The sequence below is a fragment of the Argentina anserina genome, chromosome 1 (assembly GCF_933775445.1).
Source record: "Argentina anserina chromosome 1, drPotAnse1.1, whole genome shotgun sequence".
Classification (NCBI taxonomy): Eukaryota; Viridiplantae; Streptophyta; class Magnoliopsida; order Rosales; family Rosaceae; genus Argentina; species Argentina anserina.
The window spans coordinates 5,683,229-5,701,483 of NC_065872.1; the positions used below are offsets into that span (position 1 = coordinate 5,683,229).

Sequence of the window (18,255 nt, forward strand, 5' to 3'; positions counted from 1 at the left end):
ACTAGCTTATTTGAAAGAGGGAAGAATAAGGACAAGAAAAAGCACAAAATCGTGGCGGGCTGTCTTGTGTCCTACTCTGTCTTACAGAAGTGAGAAAGACAACAGCAAACACTTTCACACTCAAACGCTCACTCATTTTCTTGAAGATACTTAGTTGGTACTTGGTAATCAACAATGAATATAGTTTCGTATAATTCCTGATGTCACTATAATCAGAATCTCTACAAAGTATCTGTACGAGAATTAAATAAAAACAGGATCAGTCTAACTTGGTTTCGGCAGAAGGTAGACTTAGGGTTGGCAAATCAGACGAGGTAGCTTGCTGTTCTAGGTGTTTTGTGCAGATAACTAACGGCTCAACAGATGACCGAAGAGATTCCGGTCCCTCCTCCGTGATTCTCTTGCACACTGCATCACAGTTGCTAATAACCTCCGTCAACCTTCCTTTAAGTTCCCCAAGCTCTACCTGCAATGAATAAACTGTGCCATGTTGCAATGAAAAGGTTAAAGTCTTCTGTACAACTCATTTATCAACACAGTAGGTCCATCAATATCTGTCAAAGCAAAAGGTCGTAGGCAAGCACATCTGATATGATCAATTACCTCCAGATAAATGTTGTGAGGATGTCTTCATGGCTGTCACTGAATAATTAAATCGCTGCTGAAGTTTAACAGCCAATGCGTCTGCAATTTCAATCTTATTCTCTATCTCTTCCTGCCACAATTATCATCAAATCACAATAGTTCTCGTGGAGAGAAGGGCGGGCAGGAGAAGCAAATCATCCCAATACGCTACCAAGCTTTCTCAAATCTTAATGTATATGCAAAATAGGTTGTCCAACAAAAAGAGAAATCAACTAAATTCGTAAAATTTTGATTGCCAAGAGATGGGAAATCAACAATGCCGTCATATTTTGAGCAATGACATATGAATACACAGTTGGAAGAGAACTTGTGCAGAGGACCAGCTAGCCATATCATAATATTGAGGAGGAAGAGCTTGAGCTTAAGTTTCATTCAAACATCTTCTTTTTTAAAGCTGTCTAACACGGTAGAATTGTGTAACTGATCTCAGACTCAAGTCACTCAACCATGATCCCCTTGCTTTCAGTTTCTATTACCTAGAGCATTTAGATAGAAATCTAAGACAACCAAAGCAATTAGGATGAAATACCAATCATAAATAGCTATGAATCTGATTAATCTGCAAGTGCACCAGGTCACTAGAGTGTCGTGATGGTAAAAGAAATCAGCTCGTCAACAAAACTAAAAGCTAGAAGATCACTCCAAAGATCACTGTAATACTTTCAATTCCATGATTCATCACACTGTGATTACAGAACCCCAATTTTGACATTTTCCATTATGAAAATCTATCAATTTGCTCCCTGGACCTTCAATCTACATGAACTACCCTTAACAGGTCAAAGACACACTGAAGCTCTGCAACATCTTTTATATGTCCAAACTAAAAACTAAATAGGCATCAATTCATCAATGCATATAGCTGCAACAAACCTGTTGTTGGCTCAGCTTTTTGACATTCTCCTCCTGCCACTCGCGGTACATCGCAAAGAGTTCCAACAGCACTTTCGGATCCACAATACCTATATAGACAATTCCGCACAGACTAATGAATAATCAGCCACAATACCTAGTCCAATTCCAACCTCTGTCACTCTTTGCTTAGAACTCTAAAATTGAAATTACTGAAGACTCAAACTGTTAGTCAGTAAAAATTTCATACATTATACTGCGGCGATCCTCAGTAGCTCAATACTACTTTTTCATTGCAGGAAATTAGGAAGATAAACAAAACCATAGCCATAAAATAGTCAAGCTCAAGCTTACTGGGAGCTGAAGAAGACGAAGGCTTCCTTACTAAAATGTCAGTCAAGCTCCCCTCACTAGGTGGTGAGGTCAATAACGGCGTCGACTGCAATCAACAATTTCCTATCATCAATCCAAACCCTAACTAACTTTTCCATCCAAATTAATCCTAATTTGAAATGCTGTAAAATACAAACTCACAATTCTTAGGGATCTGAGCCTCTCTAATATCGGATCGGCCACCTCCGATCGCTCCGACACGGTGGTGATTTCATCCGCCGGCCGGCTCTGCAAGATTTTACACTAGTCAATTAAATCAGGCGAAAAATAATACTGGAGTTGATTAGAGAGGTCTAGCTGGGCTACCTGTGAGCTCGAGAATGAGGATTCTGCGGCACCCATAGTTTGGCGGTGCTAACGATCAAAACGCAGCGTTTCAATGGCGCTGCTGCCACAAGTGTAATTAGAACCGGCGCGAATGAGGTTGGTTATTTTGGGCTCTTACTTTATATCAAAACGACGTCGTGTCGTCTTTGCCTCAGACTCCTATATAAGTAAACGACACAGCAGTTTTCCAATCATTTGCGTCCAAACTCCACCGTGGTCCGCCACTCACCCCGGTGACCTTGCTTCAAGTACCTAAACCCCAACCTTATTCGTTAGACTAGTAACTTTCATATACTGCGTATAATCAACATGAAGACTCGCAATGCCGGCGTTCCTAAACCGTCGCCGACCGCGAGGAAAACGCCGCCGGCGAGAAAATCCGCCTCGAAAGCAACGCCGTCAGTAGAGACTCCTAAAACCGTCGAGACGAAGCGGACTTCGGCCAGAGTAGCGAATCAGGTCAAGAAGACTGAAACTACTCCCGTCGCTGCTTCCAAGCGCCGTCAATCTTCAGGTACGGATTAAACTGATTCACTCGTTGCTTATCTCATTATAAACTTCAAATTATTAGGTCAATTGACTTAGTTAGGATTATTATTTAACTGCAAATTGAGTTTGTTGCTCTGAAAATCAGTAGCTTAGAGATGAATAAGCTGGAAAATTAAGCATAATATTAGCAATTAGTTTTAGTCTAATTCAATAGCTGCTTGAGTTTATGGATGGAAGTGTTAGTGTAGTGATTGACTTGTGTTTGAATTACTAGCCGAGGAAGAGTCGGCTGGTAGTGGTAAGGCGACACCAGGCACTGGTGCGGCAACTGCATCAGTAGGGAGAAGGACTTCTGCGAGAGCGAAGACACCGACATCATCGGTGTATGTTTCATCACTAACACAGCCTGCAAAAGTGAAAGGGAGACCATCGAGTAAGAAGAAAAAGGTAGATATCAAGGATGTGGAGTTGACTGAGGAGGAGGTTGTGGCCGAGTCTGATGGAGAGCCTGCAGGGATGGAAGAAAGAGTTGTAGCGGCAGAAGCGCCAGCCGTGGAGAATGTTGAAGTTTCTGCAGCTGATGAAAAAGGCGTGATAGGAGTAGAACTGGATCCTAGTAAGGATGAAAAGGATCCTATTATGGTGGAAGAATTTGTAGTTGAAGAGGTTGCACAGTCTTCTGATAGTGTGCGGTCCTGTGATGAAGTGGTGTATGTTGAATTAGAAGAATCTGGTGTTGAGGAGGTCGCAAAGTCTTCAGAGAGTCTGCCGCCCTGTGATGAAGATAATTCTGTAGAGAAAGAAGAACCTGTAGTTGAGGAGGTTGCAAAGTCTCCGGAGAGTGTGCCGCCCGGTGATGGAGAGGATCATGTTGAGAGAGAAGAATCTCTAGTTGAGGAGGTTGCAAGGTCTTCAGAGAATGAACCTCCCTGTGATGAAGAAAATCCTGTTGTGATAGAAACATCCATAATTGACGATGTTGCAAAGACTTCAGAAAATGATGCGCCATGTGATTTAAGACAGTCTGTACTTGAGGTTGTGGCAAGGAACTCAGAGTATGAGCCACTTTGTGCTGAAGAGGATCCTATTGAGATAGAACAATCTGTAGCTGAGGTAGTTACACAGTCTTCAGAAAGTAGACTGGCCTGCGATGTTGGAGAAAGAGTGGAATTGAAAGCTGAACAGGCCGAAGAGTCTAAAGGTACTGATATTGATGAGGAGACCTATTCTGAGCCTGCTAACAAGGTACAAAATGACAAAGTGAGGTTACAAGGAGAAGATACTGATCTTGTAAAAGAGATGTATGATGTTGATGAGGAAATGGAGGAGTATGGTGAGAAAATTGATCTTGAGGAACATGGAGAGGAGGAACTTCCAGGAGATGATGCAGAAGATCATGAAGAAGAAACTGTGGCATTGGAGGATGAACGCAAGCAGTTGAGCGCCATCACAAAGGAGCGCAAGACAAAGAAAGAGCTGGAGATATTTATTGATGGTCTTGATCCGGATGTTGAGGCGGATGATGTGAGAAGGGTCTTTGAGAGGATTGGCGGGATAGTTGGGGTCAGGTTACAGAAGAATCCTTCAACAAATAAGAATAAGGGTTATGCATATGTGGAGTTCAAAGATAAGGAGCATGCAAGGCGTGCTTTGTTGGAAATGAAAAATCCTGCTGTATGGATCTTACTTTTGTCTTTCCCTGTTTTTTTTTCATATGCTTCATTCTAATCATGAATTTTCAGATTCGAGGGAAACAATGTGGGACAGCACCCAGTGAGGACAATACCACGTTGTTCGTAGGTAACATTTGCAATTCGTGGACAAAGGAAGCTGTAAGTGACCAATCATTTTCATTCATGATTCTAAATTCCCTGAATACACAAATCACTTAAAGGTTATAAATTTTGATGTAAACCAAAATAAATATCTTTAAAATTTGTTAGAATTCTACTATTCTTTACAGGATTGTTTACTCTTGATAATTTCGGATGACAGATAAAACAAAAACTAAAGGATTATGAGGTTGAAGGCGTTGAGAACATAAACCTTGTCCCAGATATTCAACGTGAAGGGTTGAGCCGAGGCTTTGCATTTGTTGAGTTCTCCTGTCATGGTGATGCTATGGTTGCATACAAGAGGATTCAGCAGCCTGATGTTATATTTGGCCACCCTGAAAGGACTGCCAAAGTGGGCTTTGCGGAACCTCTATGTGAGCCTGACCCTGAGGTCATGGCCCAAGTGAAGTCAATATTTGTGGACGGGCTTCCACCTCATTGGGATGAGAAACAAATTAGAGAGCAACTTAAATGCTATGGAGAAATATTACGTGTTGTTTTGGCCCGAAACATGTCTACAGCCAAGCGAAAAGATTTTGGATTTGTTGATTTCTCTAGCCATGAGTCTGCTGTGGCATGTGTTAATGTTATTAACAATACACCACTGGATGATGGAAATATAAAGGTATGTTTCTGTTTTCATGGTCGATCCCTTTCAAGACAAACAATGAAGTATCTGGCACATTACTTAATAATTACTAAATTATTATGTTTCTTAAATCAATGGCCAATATTCACCAGATTTTTGTGTGTCATTCACTGAAAATAATAGCACTCGCATTTACATAATCTCAAGTCTATCCGAAGTATCAAACACTTATGTTGTGGATCCAACTTCAGATAAAAGTGAAAGCAAGACTTTCGAATCCTTTGCCTAAAACACAAGCTGTGAAGGGTGGAATATGTGGTGGATTTCGAATTGGCTTTGCTGGCAGCAGCGGTTCAAGATTTGGTAGAGTTCGTTTTCCTTATTATTTTTTATAAATGATGTTTTTATTTTATTAATATTTTTATAATTCTTCATTTCAAATTTAGTGTAAATTTTCATCATTATCTCTTCTTTTAACTCTGTTGGTTGTAGGTAGGGATTTTGGTCGCAGTGGACACTCATTCAATCATGCAAATTCGCATCATGACAGACATCTTTATGATGGTGGACGTGGTCAATCTGGCAGGATGGGTTTCAATGAACATGACTATGTTAATCAATATAAGGAGTTTTCTGGACGAGGTTAATTGTGTATATTATTATGTTTTCTAGTTTTCATCTCACCATTCATATATGTTGTGCTCATTCTGTATTGCAACTTCAGATGGCAGAAGGGGCTTGTTCAGAGGTGGCCAATTTACATATGGTGGAGGTTATGGAGTTGCTTCCCCATCACCAAGACCCTATGTTGATAGATCTTCGCATGTTGCCCCTGATAGAGGTCATGGTATGCCTGCTCCTTCTAGGAGACATCCTAATACTCCACAAGGACACTTTGATGGGCCACACAGGAGCAGTCACTTTGATGGTCCACACAGGAGTGGTCATTTTGATGGGCCACATACGAGGGGTCACGTTGATGGGCCATATACTAGGGGCCACTTTGATGGGCCACATTTGAGGGGTCACTTTGATGGGCCACATATGAGGGATCAATTTGATGAGCCACAAGCAAGGCATCACTTAAATGGCCCTCAGACGAGAGGTCACGTTGATAGGCCACACATGCGGGGTCACTTTGATGGGCCTCACATGCGGGGTCACTTTGACGGGCCTCACATGGGCAGCCACTTTGAAGGACCTTCTTTTCATGATGAATGTGATAGAACACAAGGCATGAAGCGCCCATTTCATATGAGAGTAAGCTTTTCTATAATGCTTTTGGTTGTGCTATTCCCTTTTATGTCACTCCATTAAATATGGATTGTGTTATCTTTAGGAGCATGATCCTGTTTATTTGGAGCCTAGTAGACAGCGGCCACGATTGAATTATAATGACCCAACAGCTTCATTTCACGGTAACCATTACAGTGGTATGCATATTTTGCTCTCACTCCAAGGCAAGCCCATATAGCTACTGAATTTGCTAATTACTCACGTAACTGGCTTCATCTTATAGATACTTATGGAGCTGGCACAAGACCATACCCTCATGAATTTTATGGTCCTGAAGTAAGCTGTTAATGCCTATGAGCTGCTGATTTTCATTCTATGTTGCCGTCATGATTATTTGATCTTCAGTTTCATTTTGCAGTCTCATTATGGTCCACATTCATCTTACCATGGGCCCAATCAATCATATGGTAGAAGGCGCTACTATTAACCTCGATAACTATTGGTAATACAAATTGTTGCGATATCAAGTTATAACTTTGGACCAAAAAAAAAAAACAAGTTATAACTTGTCATTGTGTATTACAAACATGAAGGATCTGATTGTCCTAGTTTATTGTGAATTTGTGATCAGGTGGACATGAATCTTTAGGACGCACTGTTCAAGGACGGCCAAGTGGCTTGCTGCTAGAAAGACGTTGCATATTTATTTTTTACTCTCTTGCCTTATCTTGCTTTTCCTCTTATTTTTATCTTCTTTACCTAATAGTTGTTGTTTAAGAAAATTTGGGTAGGGGGATTTCCCAAGTTTGATGTTTGTAGTTTAGGACCTTAGGCAGTGGTTATACTTAGAAAATAGTAGTAATTTGTGATGGAGGTTTAGAGAGATTTCCCCTTAAGCCTAGGCCTGGATAGCTCGAAGAACTTTGTTATGACTGTTCTTCTGAAATTAAGATGCTTGTATGATCATGGTTAATTTTGTCGTTTTAAGGAATGAAGTTTGGTTATTGGAAGTAAAAGATTTGTGATTTAGGATGTTAACTTTTCTTGGGGATACAAGAGTTAAGATTAATCCTGCAGATTGAAACATGGAGATTAAACTTTCAGTTTAGATTGGGCACCAGAAATTTTAGCTTATCATGGAGTTATAGTACTTGACACCAAGGAGATAATAAATCATGTTAAAGGCTTTCCATGTTGCATGGAACTGTTACGCTAGATGTCTACTAGAGTTTTTGTTCATATTTTTCTGAGGGAAGGGAGCAGCCACCAGTTGGAAAAGAATTGTGCAAATGAATTTTGTTCAATGCTCATTTGCGATTAGCATAACTGATGGATCAGGTCATATGGTGTCCAATTAATCACATTTACATATATAGTTGGAATTGTGGAAAATCCCGGAGGTATTTTTTCTGTAGCACCAGTTTATGTGGTTTAGATCGGATCAATTGTTTCCAGGTGAAAAGTATAGGTGGCTTCTTTTGAAGGTCATTTAGAACTATTGTTGTTGTCCTTGAGCTATGGATGGAAACTTGGGAATAGTAAAGTACAACATGTTTGTTGGGGTTTCACTAAGCGATCTCTAGTTCTAAGCATGTTTTGGACGATGTTTGCCTGTTGTAGGTTTTATTTTTATTTTAATTTTAAAGCAAGTGAGGATAGGATCCTAAACATGCTAGATTGGGTTCATAATTGAAGGTCAATGTTTGTGGTTTGGGTTTGTATTTTTGCAATAATGTTCTAGGTGGATTTCAGTAGGACTTTAGACTTTCTGGTACTATTATAGTTCGGCAAATGCTGGCCATTTACTTCTGTGATATTTTAGGGTCAGAACCGTGGTGTTACATGGCTATCCTCGTAGGTTTAACAATTTGAATGCTTTTTATAATTTGGTGTTTGATGGCCTTGGGGATACTTGTGATTTGCAAATTAGACCTCTTGTTATCCATCCCACTTCTAATCTGTTCTTATTGCATGCCTATCGATAGATGCATCATCTAAATGTATCCTTTTGGTAACAGCCATTGAGACATAAGGAATCCTTTTTAGGGAAATATGACCACATATCTTGCTGTGAACATAGTTAATGTTATATGCGGTGCAGCAGCTAATGTGTATATATGAATCTTCTGGTTTGGAGGTAGCATAAAAGTGAAAGTTCTTAAAAGTTAAAACTTCCCTTTTTATTTTTGAGCCAAATAGAACAGTGCAATTGTATGTAACTTCCAAAGCTTACTCTTTGGTATAATTACTGCCGCATTTTTTTTTTTGATTTGGAGGTTAAATTTGTGGTAGTCCTGAAGATCGTGTGCAGGAAACTTGGACGTCAGATGATGTTTTTCCAAGTAGACTTGTTCCTCTCCACTCTTGGCCGCAGTGAATTTTCTTTTAATTATTCCATTCATTTCTGCATTTTTGTCCCGAATGAAAACTGCGTTTTGCAAACAAATTTGTATGTTGAATAAGATCTGTATGCTATATTTATTGTCATTAACTCATTAGCTTAGAAAAATAGTTGAATACTTGTATAGGTCGAATGGAATATAAGAATACTGGTTGATGAGCCCCAGGGGTCCTATCACTCCATCTCTCTTTACTTGAACGGTTTGGTGCAAGCGTCTCGGACTCTCGGGAATCATATTTCATAAATAAAGAGAAGTGAAATCACAGTTCCTATTTATTAAACTCCCTTTTGCATCTGTTATATCTTGCAGAATTTCATTCCGTAAGGATTTTAACTAAAACGTGGAAAGAATGAATATGGATCAGGCGGGTGCTTTATATTCTTCGTTATGGTGTCTGTATCGTGGCTACCTGCCTTTTTTTTTTTGCCAAATAACCAGCATTTTAATTGCAGGAGACAAGAAAACGAACTTGAACCCTTCTGCGTTTTATTTGATGCTTAGTGGATCATCATGATACAGAACATTTGCTGGTATTAATCCGTAAATTGGAGCGCACACTGTATGGCAGAAGTGGATAAGAACGAATATAAGAGATCCGATATAGTAATCCCAATAACAAACCATACCATGACATTCTCCTCTCCTGGTAAACAAACTGTTACTATTTCCTGCCTCAACACAACCTTCAAATCCCAACCATTTTTGCTCCTTCAACTCACATTACAACCTTCTCTTTCTCTTCTTCAATCCCCTAAAAATTTCACTTCAAAACACAAATCATACCCTCAGAAAATCACCCTTAAAAATTCACAAGAAAACACAGACCCTAGAGAAAAACCAAAAGCCCAGAACCTTCTGTCCACGTGTACGATCGTTATCCTGCCACTGCGACAAGCAGCGACCCCCAACACGACCAATCAGATCCCTCCGTTGCTTTGCCGCGGATCGCTCCCGCCATATAAATATAGATAGGTCCGTTTCCTATCGGTGTTCTATGAAGTGTCTGCTCTCAGAAAAACCGTCGTTGTTTGTTCTGATTAAGCGATGTCTGCCACCGAAGAAGTCCAAGCTCCAGCCGTCGAGGCCCCGCCGGCGACGGAGGAACCCATCAAGGCTGAAGAGAAGCCGGTGAGGGGGAAAAAGCTCGGAGATCTGAAAGAGAAGAAGCCCAGACAGACCAAAGCCAAAGCCAAACCCAAAACTGCTGCCCACCCTCCTTATTTTCAGGTACTTGCATTGAACTTTTGCTTAGTTTAATTAAGGGTTTATGTTTCTTTATTGTTGTTGTTGTGGTTACTTATTATGTGATTGTGAATTTTGTGTAGATGATCAAGGAGGCACTGTTGGCTCTGAACGAGAAGAGTGGCTCGAGCCCATACGCCATAGCCAAGTACATGGAGGAGAAGCACAAAGCGGTGCTTCCGGAAAATTTCAAGAAGACTCTGGCTCTGCAACTCAAGAACTCGGAGGCGAGAGGGAAGCTGATCAAGGTCAAGGCCTCTTACAAGTTGTCTGTGGCAGGGAAGAAGGACCAAAGCACTGTCAGAAGAACAACTCGATCTTCTAAGCCCAAGGAAGAGGAGAAGAAGAAGAAGACCATGACCAAGCCTAGGACCAAGGCTGTTAAGGCAACTGCTACTCCGAAGAAGAATAAGCCGGCGAAGAAGAACAAGAAATCGAGCGCAACAAGGCCGAAGCAGCCCAAATCGATAAAGAGCCCGACTGCTAAGAAACCCAAGAAGGCTGCTGCTTGAGGCGTGTCGGGAAGTTGTATATAAGTCTAGTGGTAATAAGTTGAAGAAGGTTAATTAATGGTTCTGGTGTTTTAGGACTGTTGCTCTGTTTCTGTTTTGGGAATGTGATGAATGTTTAGGTTATGAATTGCACGGGGTCTTTAATATGGTAGCTTTTGGGTTTATGATGGAATGAAACAGACTTTTTCTATTCGTGCATTTGTGTTTTGGGATTTGGATTTTAGTTCTTTCATCTTTACTTGCTGATGAACGTGAGCCTAAAAAATTCAGACGAGTTTAGCCTGAAGTTTATGCATATTTGATGCCTGCAACTTCAAATTGATCATATGCTTGTAAGTTGATATAACTAGCCAAGTACTTGCTGGCTTGCACAGTTGCACTCTAAATTTGATTAGTCTTTTGGAGGAGTGGATAGATAATCTAAAGGGGCATTCATGGTGTGGCACAAAATAAAGTACAGCAGGGGGTGGCAAACAATAAGAATCTCCTTTATCCATTAATGGTTACTATGGTTTATTACATGTGATGCTGTAGTATTGTAATACGGTAAGGACTTGACTCACTCGAGACCTTACTCATACTCATATGGCATCTGAGGTTATTTTGAATGGTAAATTATAGATTTGTACATATTTATGAATTAATTATAAAAATATTATTATATTTAAATAGAAATTAAAAAAATCAATAAAATTTAAAAAAATCGATTTTAAAATATTTTATATATTGTTTTACCATTTGTCACTTTATTTTTTATTTCAGCTAAAATTTTCGTCTGACGATAGATTTTGATGAAAGTGGTACCGTTAGAAATATCTCGCTTTCCTTTTTCATTTGATATACTATCCACTCCGAATCGACCAACCGTACAAGGTGCAACAACCATCACAAAGGGTTGCCGCCATCAATGGCAGTGCTCCAAACAATTCCGTCAAAACCGAAGCTCAAAGTTCCTTAATTCTAGCTCTTCTCTTCATTCTGAGCATATTTATACCGATCTCAATCTCATTTGAATTTTAACAAAATTTCGCATATTTCCACATTTCCTCTCGGCATGTCACACCTACTGTCACAATCACTGTCACATACACTATCACAACCACTGTCACACTACCTCTTACACTAACTGTCACACCTCATGTCACAACCGCTATCACACCCACTGTCACAGAAGCTGTCACAGAAGCTGTCACAACCTTTGTCACACTACATGTCACAACCACTATCACACTACATATTACACTAACTGTCACACCCACTGTCACATCTGCTGTCACAACCACTGTCACATCTGCTGTCACAACCACTGTCACACACATTGCACATGTCACACTACCTCTTACACTAACTGTCACACCTCATGTCACAACCGCTATCACACCCACTGTCACAGAAGCTGTCACACCTACTGTCACAACCTTTGTCACAACCACTATCACACTACATATTACACTAACTGTCACACCCACTGTCACATCTGCTGTCACAACCACTGTCACATCTGCTGTCACAACCACTGTCACACACATTGCACATGTCACAACTCATGTCACACTACCTATCACAACCCCTGTCACAACCTTTGTTACACTACCTGTCACAACCACTATCACACTACCTACACTAACTATCACACTCACTGTCACAACCACTGTCACACACATTACCCCTGTCACATTACCTGTCACACTACCTATCACAACCTCTGTCACAACTCCTATCACACCCACTATCACAACCAATATCACACTACCTATTACACTAACTGTCACACACATTGCCTCTGTCACAACTCATATCACACTACCTGTCACACTACCTATCACAACCCATGTCACACTACCTGTCACAACCTCTGTCACAACTTCTATCACACTACCTATCACAACCACTATCACACCCCCTGTCACAACCTCTGTCACAACCAATATCACACTACATGTCACAACACCTGTCATAACTCACAACCCCCTGTCACAACCTGTATCACACTACTTGTCACAACCCTATCACACTGTCCCACTACCCACTGTCACACTACCTATCACAACCACTGCCACTGTCACACTTTCTGTCACACCTCATGTCACATCATTTTATGTGACTGTTGTGACTAGAAGAAGAAGAATGACTAGAAATAACGTACTTTTGTTTATTATTATGTGATCTTGAACTTCTTAAATCAACTCATATAATCCAAATATCGACATTAATGTGATGTATTACACTGCCTATCATAATAGTTATCACACTACTTGTCACACTATCTATCACACTACATGTCACACTAACTTTTTGCTGTGACAGGTATTGTGATAGCTAATGTGACAGACAATGTGATACTAATAGTTGTATACTCGTTCAACATCTTTTCTGATGACAAAAATATGCAAAAAGTTAGCCATGCAGCTCCACATTACTCTGGGCACCTGTAATAACCCTAAATTTTAAAATAATATTTGGTTCAATTTAAATTCTGTTAAGTGGTGAAGTTTGATAAAAAAACGAATGTGATGGTTGCAATACTTTGAAACGAAAAACGGAAACGTTTTTGGAACAATTATTAAGAAAAACGTTACGTTTCCGAACGAAATGATCGACTTTTATTCCGTCGCTCGGTTGCGAAAACTTCCTTCATGAAAGTTGTAGGGCTCATCGATACGAGTCCGTGAGTATGTGACGCATTCGAAACGGACGTCGTATGTAAAAGTTATTGACGACGGAAGTTAGTTTCCGATTTTAGAGGAGGGGTATAAAAGGAAATTTTCAGCTAGGGTTCCCATAATTGGAAACCCATTCTTCTTTCCCTTCCCTCCGCCTCCATCATCTCTCTCTCTCGGTTCTCTCTCTCACCTATCGTGCTCTCCCCGAGTCTCTCCCTCTCACTGATCACTCACTCCCTCTCCCACTCACTGATTCACTTCTCCTTCTCCTTCTCCCTCTCACCGATTCACTTTCTTCCTCTCCCTCTCACCCGAAACTCACTCTCCTTCACCTCAGAAATCGCCTCCGTGCGATCTGCTTCCCTAGGCTGCTGTGACACACACACCGCCCATCTCTTCGACACCGCAAGGACCCCTGCAATCACTCTTCAGCTCGCCAGCTCGAGCCTCGCCGCCGTGAGGACGCCCGACGTCGCCAAGCAAATCGCCGCGCCGAGCTTCTCAGCCACCACCGAGCTAGAAGCGAGCTCACCACCATCGATTAGGTGAGGGCTTGATTTTATTTGGTTGTGTTGATTGTTGTTGTGAATTTGGTTTGAATCGGAGGTGGATTGATGGAGGATCGGAGGAGGAGGAGAGTTAGGGATACCGCCGCCTTAGGCGGCGCGTGTGGAGGTGTGGGGTGGCGTAGGGGCTGCCTAGGATCGGAGGAAGGAAGAGGGGAGAAAGGAGGAGGGGTTTGGGGTGGTGGCGACATCACACGCGCCGGTTTTGGGCTCGGCGCGTGTACCCCACGCGCCGCCACGTGCGGCGGTGTGACAGTGTTTTCCGATAGGGGTATTTTGGTAATTTACTTAAATGTAAATGTAAATTTTATTTACTACGGTAAATGTAATTAAATTTTACCTTCGGTAAATGTAAATATCAATTACTTTCAGTAAATGTAAAAAGTAATTTGTAAAAGATGATTAGTAAATTTTATTTACTGAGATTGTATTTACATTTAAATAGTACGTATACGTACAAAATACGTATTAATATTTATACGTACAGAAATACGTATATAATATTTATACGTACAGAAATACGTATTAATATCTATAGGTACAGAAAATACGTATATAATATTTATACGTACAGAAATACGTATATAATATTTATACGTACAGAAATACGTATTAATATTTATACGTACAGAAATACGTATTAATAGTAACAGTGAACAGTAACACTGAACAGTAATTTCGTAAAACCGAAAATTGCTGAACAGTAACCGATTATTACTGTTTCGGCATTTAAAGGTTTACGAAACGATTCTAAATTCTTTTCTTATCTTTTCAAGGTGATCATTAAATCGAGGAAAGGAATTATCATCAGGAATTGTGGAATTACGCTCGAGTCGATAAGGTGAGTAAAATCTCACGTATTTACGAATCTACCCTCGCGGTGATTCAATATTTTGCAAGGGTATTTAATAATGAATTACGAAAATGTATACAACATAGTGGACTACATATATACTGTATAAATGGTAATAAGTATATATATATATATAGTTCATTATGTTATGTACTGTTATTAATTCATTAGAAAAGGTCATTTCAATGACGAGAAATTGTGTATTGAGCATGTGTTTGTGAAATATGACATGTATAGGATATAGTAAACTATATATATGTATTGTATAAATGGTAAATAAGTACGAATATATATAGTTTTCTATATAATATACTGTTATGAGTTTTATTGCGATTATATCGAGCATAATTTTGAAACGTACAATATGATGTGTGATTATTGTACGTGAGTTTAACATTGAGTTTGTTGAAAAGTTAATTTGTCTTTGGACGTGATTTAGTACAATATGATGTGAGATTATTGTACATGTGTGGCAAGTCGGAACCTAGCCTTGGCCGGGCGAAAGTTACGATACAGTTAGAGCTCTAGTCTGTCAGCCATAGTACTTCATGTGAGGTAACGGGTGGTTATCTACTCATGAGTACTCAGATTGTTTTGGATGTTGGGTAGCGGGTGGTTACCCAATATCAGCGTAGTACTGCATGTGAGGTAACGGGTGGTTATCTGCTCATGGGTACTCAGATTGTTTGGATGTTGGGTAGCGGGTGGCTATCCAATATCAGCGGTGTATTACGAGAGGGGTAACAGATGTGTACCAGCGTTCTTGGTACCCGTATTATAAATGCATTTAGGTAACCAGAAGGGTTACTTAATTTCTCATAGGCGTTTTATTTCATATTTCTTTGGGACAACCAGATGGGCCGTCCATTGACTCATGAGGGCATTTATATTGTTGATTGTGATTTTTCGTATAGATTGATATGCGAATTGTATTGTCATTTTACTCATACGAGCTATAAGCTTACCGGGTTTGTGTTTACAATCCCGGTGCACCAATTCAATGGTGTAGGGGATAATTCCGCAGGTACTGATTAGCGGAGATTGAGTGACGACTCCGGAGATTCGAAGTCGTTCGTATCCTGTTCCTGGTGAGATTTCTGGCGTGGATTTGTGTGAGAATTTGAGTGAATTTATTTGTAAGCTTTGTGAGAGTTTGTGAGGATTATTACATTTTCCATCATATTGTAATGTCAAATTATAAATTTGGTTTGTAATAATCGGTTTGACTGAGTTGTAATTGGAACTCAGAGATGATCCGCTGTGCACGTTAAATGATTTCGATTTATTTGAGATTATTTTGTGTTTAACGACTTTAGAATTTTGAGTTTTTAAGCTCGAAATTTTGGGGTCGTTACAGTTGGTATCAGAGCCTAGTTGCGTATTTGGCGATTATCAATATCATCCGGGAGCGATGATCCGACTGCAGGCGGGCACCCATCACATGCTCCTCGGTATTGATATGTCGTCGGGTACACGAGAGTGTTTTAGGAGCCATACCTAATGGTTTGGTCCTCTGAGAAGTATCGTGATGATACTTCGATGATTCATCTTATCCTGAAATTTCATGTTAATACCTATTGAATCTGTTTTAGTTGAATTCGAGATTTCACAAGTATTGACTAAGTGTTTCGTTGTTTGAAGGTGATGAACGCTGATAAGGGCCGAGGACGGGCGAGAGGCCGAGGTCGAGGTAGGACCACAGGCCGAGTCCGCAACGTGGAGAACCTTTATGAGGAGGCTGCTCCACAGGAAGAGCAGGTTGAGCCTGCTGCTATGGTTAGAGATGATGGACGAGTGTTGAAGCTGATCAAGGATATCAGTGCACTGTCAGCGCCTACTTTTCATGGTGGACTAGATCATATGGTAGCTGACCATTGGATCGAGGGCATGGAGACATATTTTGATATGATAGAGTGCACATCGATTGAGAAGAGAAAGATAGCTACTTTCTTTCTGAGAGATGATGCTCTAGACTGGTGGAAGAGCATGCGACAAACAGTGGATGTGGCTACATTCCCATGGGAGGGTTTCACTGCCCTTTTCCGAGAGAAGTACTTTCCAGCCTCCGTACAGCCGAACATGGAGCTTGAGTTTCTGGCACTGGTACAGGGAGACATGACCGTTAGAGAGTATGATGCTCGATTTTCGCAGCTGTACCGATATGTCAGGCCTATGAGTGCGACCTCTTTGGCTCAGAAGTATCTACGTGGGCTGAAACAAGAGTAGAAGACCATGATATCAGTCCTTTGCCTGACTTCACGGGAGCAGATATTTGAGAGTGCTATGAGTTTGGAGCAAGCAGAGAAGACTCAAGCAGGTGATGTGGGGAACAAAGATGCACAGGGGAAAGGCAAGGCAGTCTATACAGGCAGCGAGCACTCAGGGCCGAAGGATAGGTCATGGAAGAGGCCAAGACCCCACTATCAGGCCCCGACAAGGGCACCACCCCTAGCTAATAGGGCGGCGCCAGTCAGACCATTAGCAGTAGTGAGGTGTTATGGCTGCAACGAGATGGGACATTACGCCTCAGCTTTTCCGAAGCCGAAGAGAGCAGGCTGCCACCGGTGCGGGCATGTGGGACACATAGCTCGAGATTGTACTCGACCACTTCCGGTTAGACAGGAACGGCCGCAGAGACAGCTACCAGCGGGCCAAGCTAGAGTGTTCGCAGTGGGTCAGCGAGACACAGGGGTGGAAGGTACATTATCACTTTTTGACTACCTTGCTAGAGTACTGTTCGATACGGGAGCATCGCATTCATTCATTGCTAGTTCGGTAGTAGAGATGTTAGGATTGATTCCTACACCTCTTGGGGACGCCTTATGTGTCACTTCACCCCTTGGAGTGTCACTTGAGTTAGAGACAATCTGCAAAGCTTGTCCTATTTTGATTGGAAGTAGAGAGTTCTCTGCTTCGTTGATTGTGATTCCGGACCACACTTATGATGTGATCTTGGGGATTGATTGGTTGAGACCACAGCATGCTGTGATTGATTGTTTTGACATGGTGGTGTCCTTTCATAGACCCGGAGAGCCAGTGTTTCGTTATCGTTGTCTCAAGTCGGATAACGCCATGAGATCAGGAGTTTTGGCACATGTGGAGTCAGTGGATCAGAAAGTATCTATCGCAGACATTGTGGTAGTATCTGAGTTTAGTGAAGTGTTCCAAGAGATACCGGGGCTACCTCCTCGAAGAGTGGTAGATTTCTGCATTGATGTAGTACCCGGTACGGTACCTGTGTCAAAGGCGCCATATAGAATGGGGCAGAATGAACTTAAGGAGTTGAAGGTGTAGATCGATGAGCTATTAGACCAAAGGTTCATTAGACCTAGTGTTTCACCTTGGGGAGCACCTGTTTTGTTCGTAAAGAAGAAAGATGGTTCTCTGCGGTTATGTGTGGACTACAGAGAGCTGAACAAGGTGACCATCAAGAATAGGTATCCCTTACCTAGGATTGATGACTTGTTCGATCAACTCAAAGGTGCTACGGTGTTCTCTAAGATTGATTTAAGATCCGGTTATCATCAACTCAGAGTGAAGGAAGAAGATATATCGAAGACAGCCTTCAGGACCCGGTATGGACATTATGAGTTTGTCGTCATGCCATTTGGTCTAACGAATGCACCAGCTGTCTTTATGAGTTTGATGAAC

The 18,255-nt window shown here is 41.1% G+C and overlaps 3 protein-coding genes across 3 annotated transcripts; 2 read left to right on the top strand and 1 right to left on the bottom strand.

Annotated features, from left to right (window-relative positions):
* Positions 1-173: 173 nt before the first annotated feature.
* On the bottom strand, positions 174-2,324 carry LOC126782127 (uncharacterized). The gene is made up of 6 exons (XM_050507303.1): positions 2,197-2,324; positions 2,032-2,118; positions 1,852-1,936; positions 1,519-1,607; positions 604-715; positions 174-480 (listed from the first exon to the last, which is right to left on the bottom strand). Exons 1-6 carry the CDS (start codon positions 2,230-2,232, stop codon positions 260-262), a joined length of 630 nt encoding a protein of 209 aa, XP_050363260.1. The 5' UTR covers positions 2,233-2,324; the 3' UTR covers positions 174-259.
* A 167-nt stretch (positions 2,325-2,491) lies between these two features.
* LOC126789608 (uncharacterized) lies at positions 2,492-9,041 on the top strand. The gene is made up of 11 exons (XM_050515827.1): positions 2,492-2,731; positions 2,981-4,380; positions 4,449-4,538; positions 4,702-5,166; positions 5,382-5,493; positions 5,623-5,772; positions 5,855-6,390; positions 6,470-6,563; positions 6,650-6,702; positions 6,785-6,868; positions 6,998-9,041. The coding sequence occupies exons 1-10, from the start codon at positions 2,527-2,529 to the stop codon at positions 6,851-6,853; spliced, it is 3,174 nt and encodes a 1,057-aa protein (XP_050371784.1). The 5' UTR covers positions 2,492-2,526; the 3' UTR covers positions 6,854-6,868; positions 6,998-9,041.
* A 727-nt stretch (positions 9,042-9,768) lies between these two features.
* Positions 9,769-10,714, top strand: LOC126787850 (histone H1). The gene is made up of 2 exons (XM_050513764.1): positions 9,769-9,995; positions 10,094-10,714. The coding sequence occupies exons 1-2, from the start codon at positions 9,813-9,815 to the stop codon at positions 10,520-10,522; spliced, it is 612 nt and encodes a 203-aa protein (XP_050369721.1). The 5' UTR covers positions 9,769-9,812; the 3' UTR covers positions 10,523-10,714.
* Positions 10,715-18,255: the final 7,541 nt, after the last annotated feature.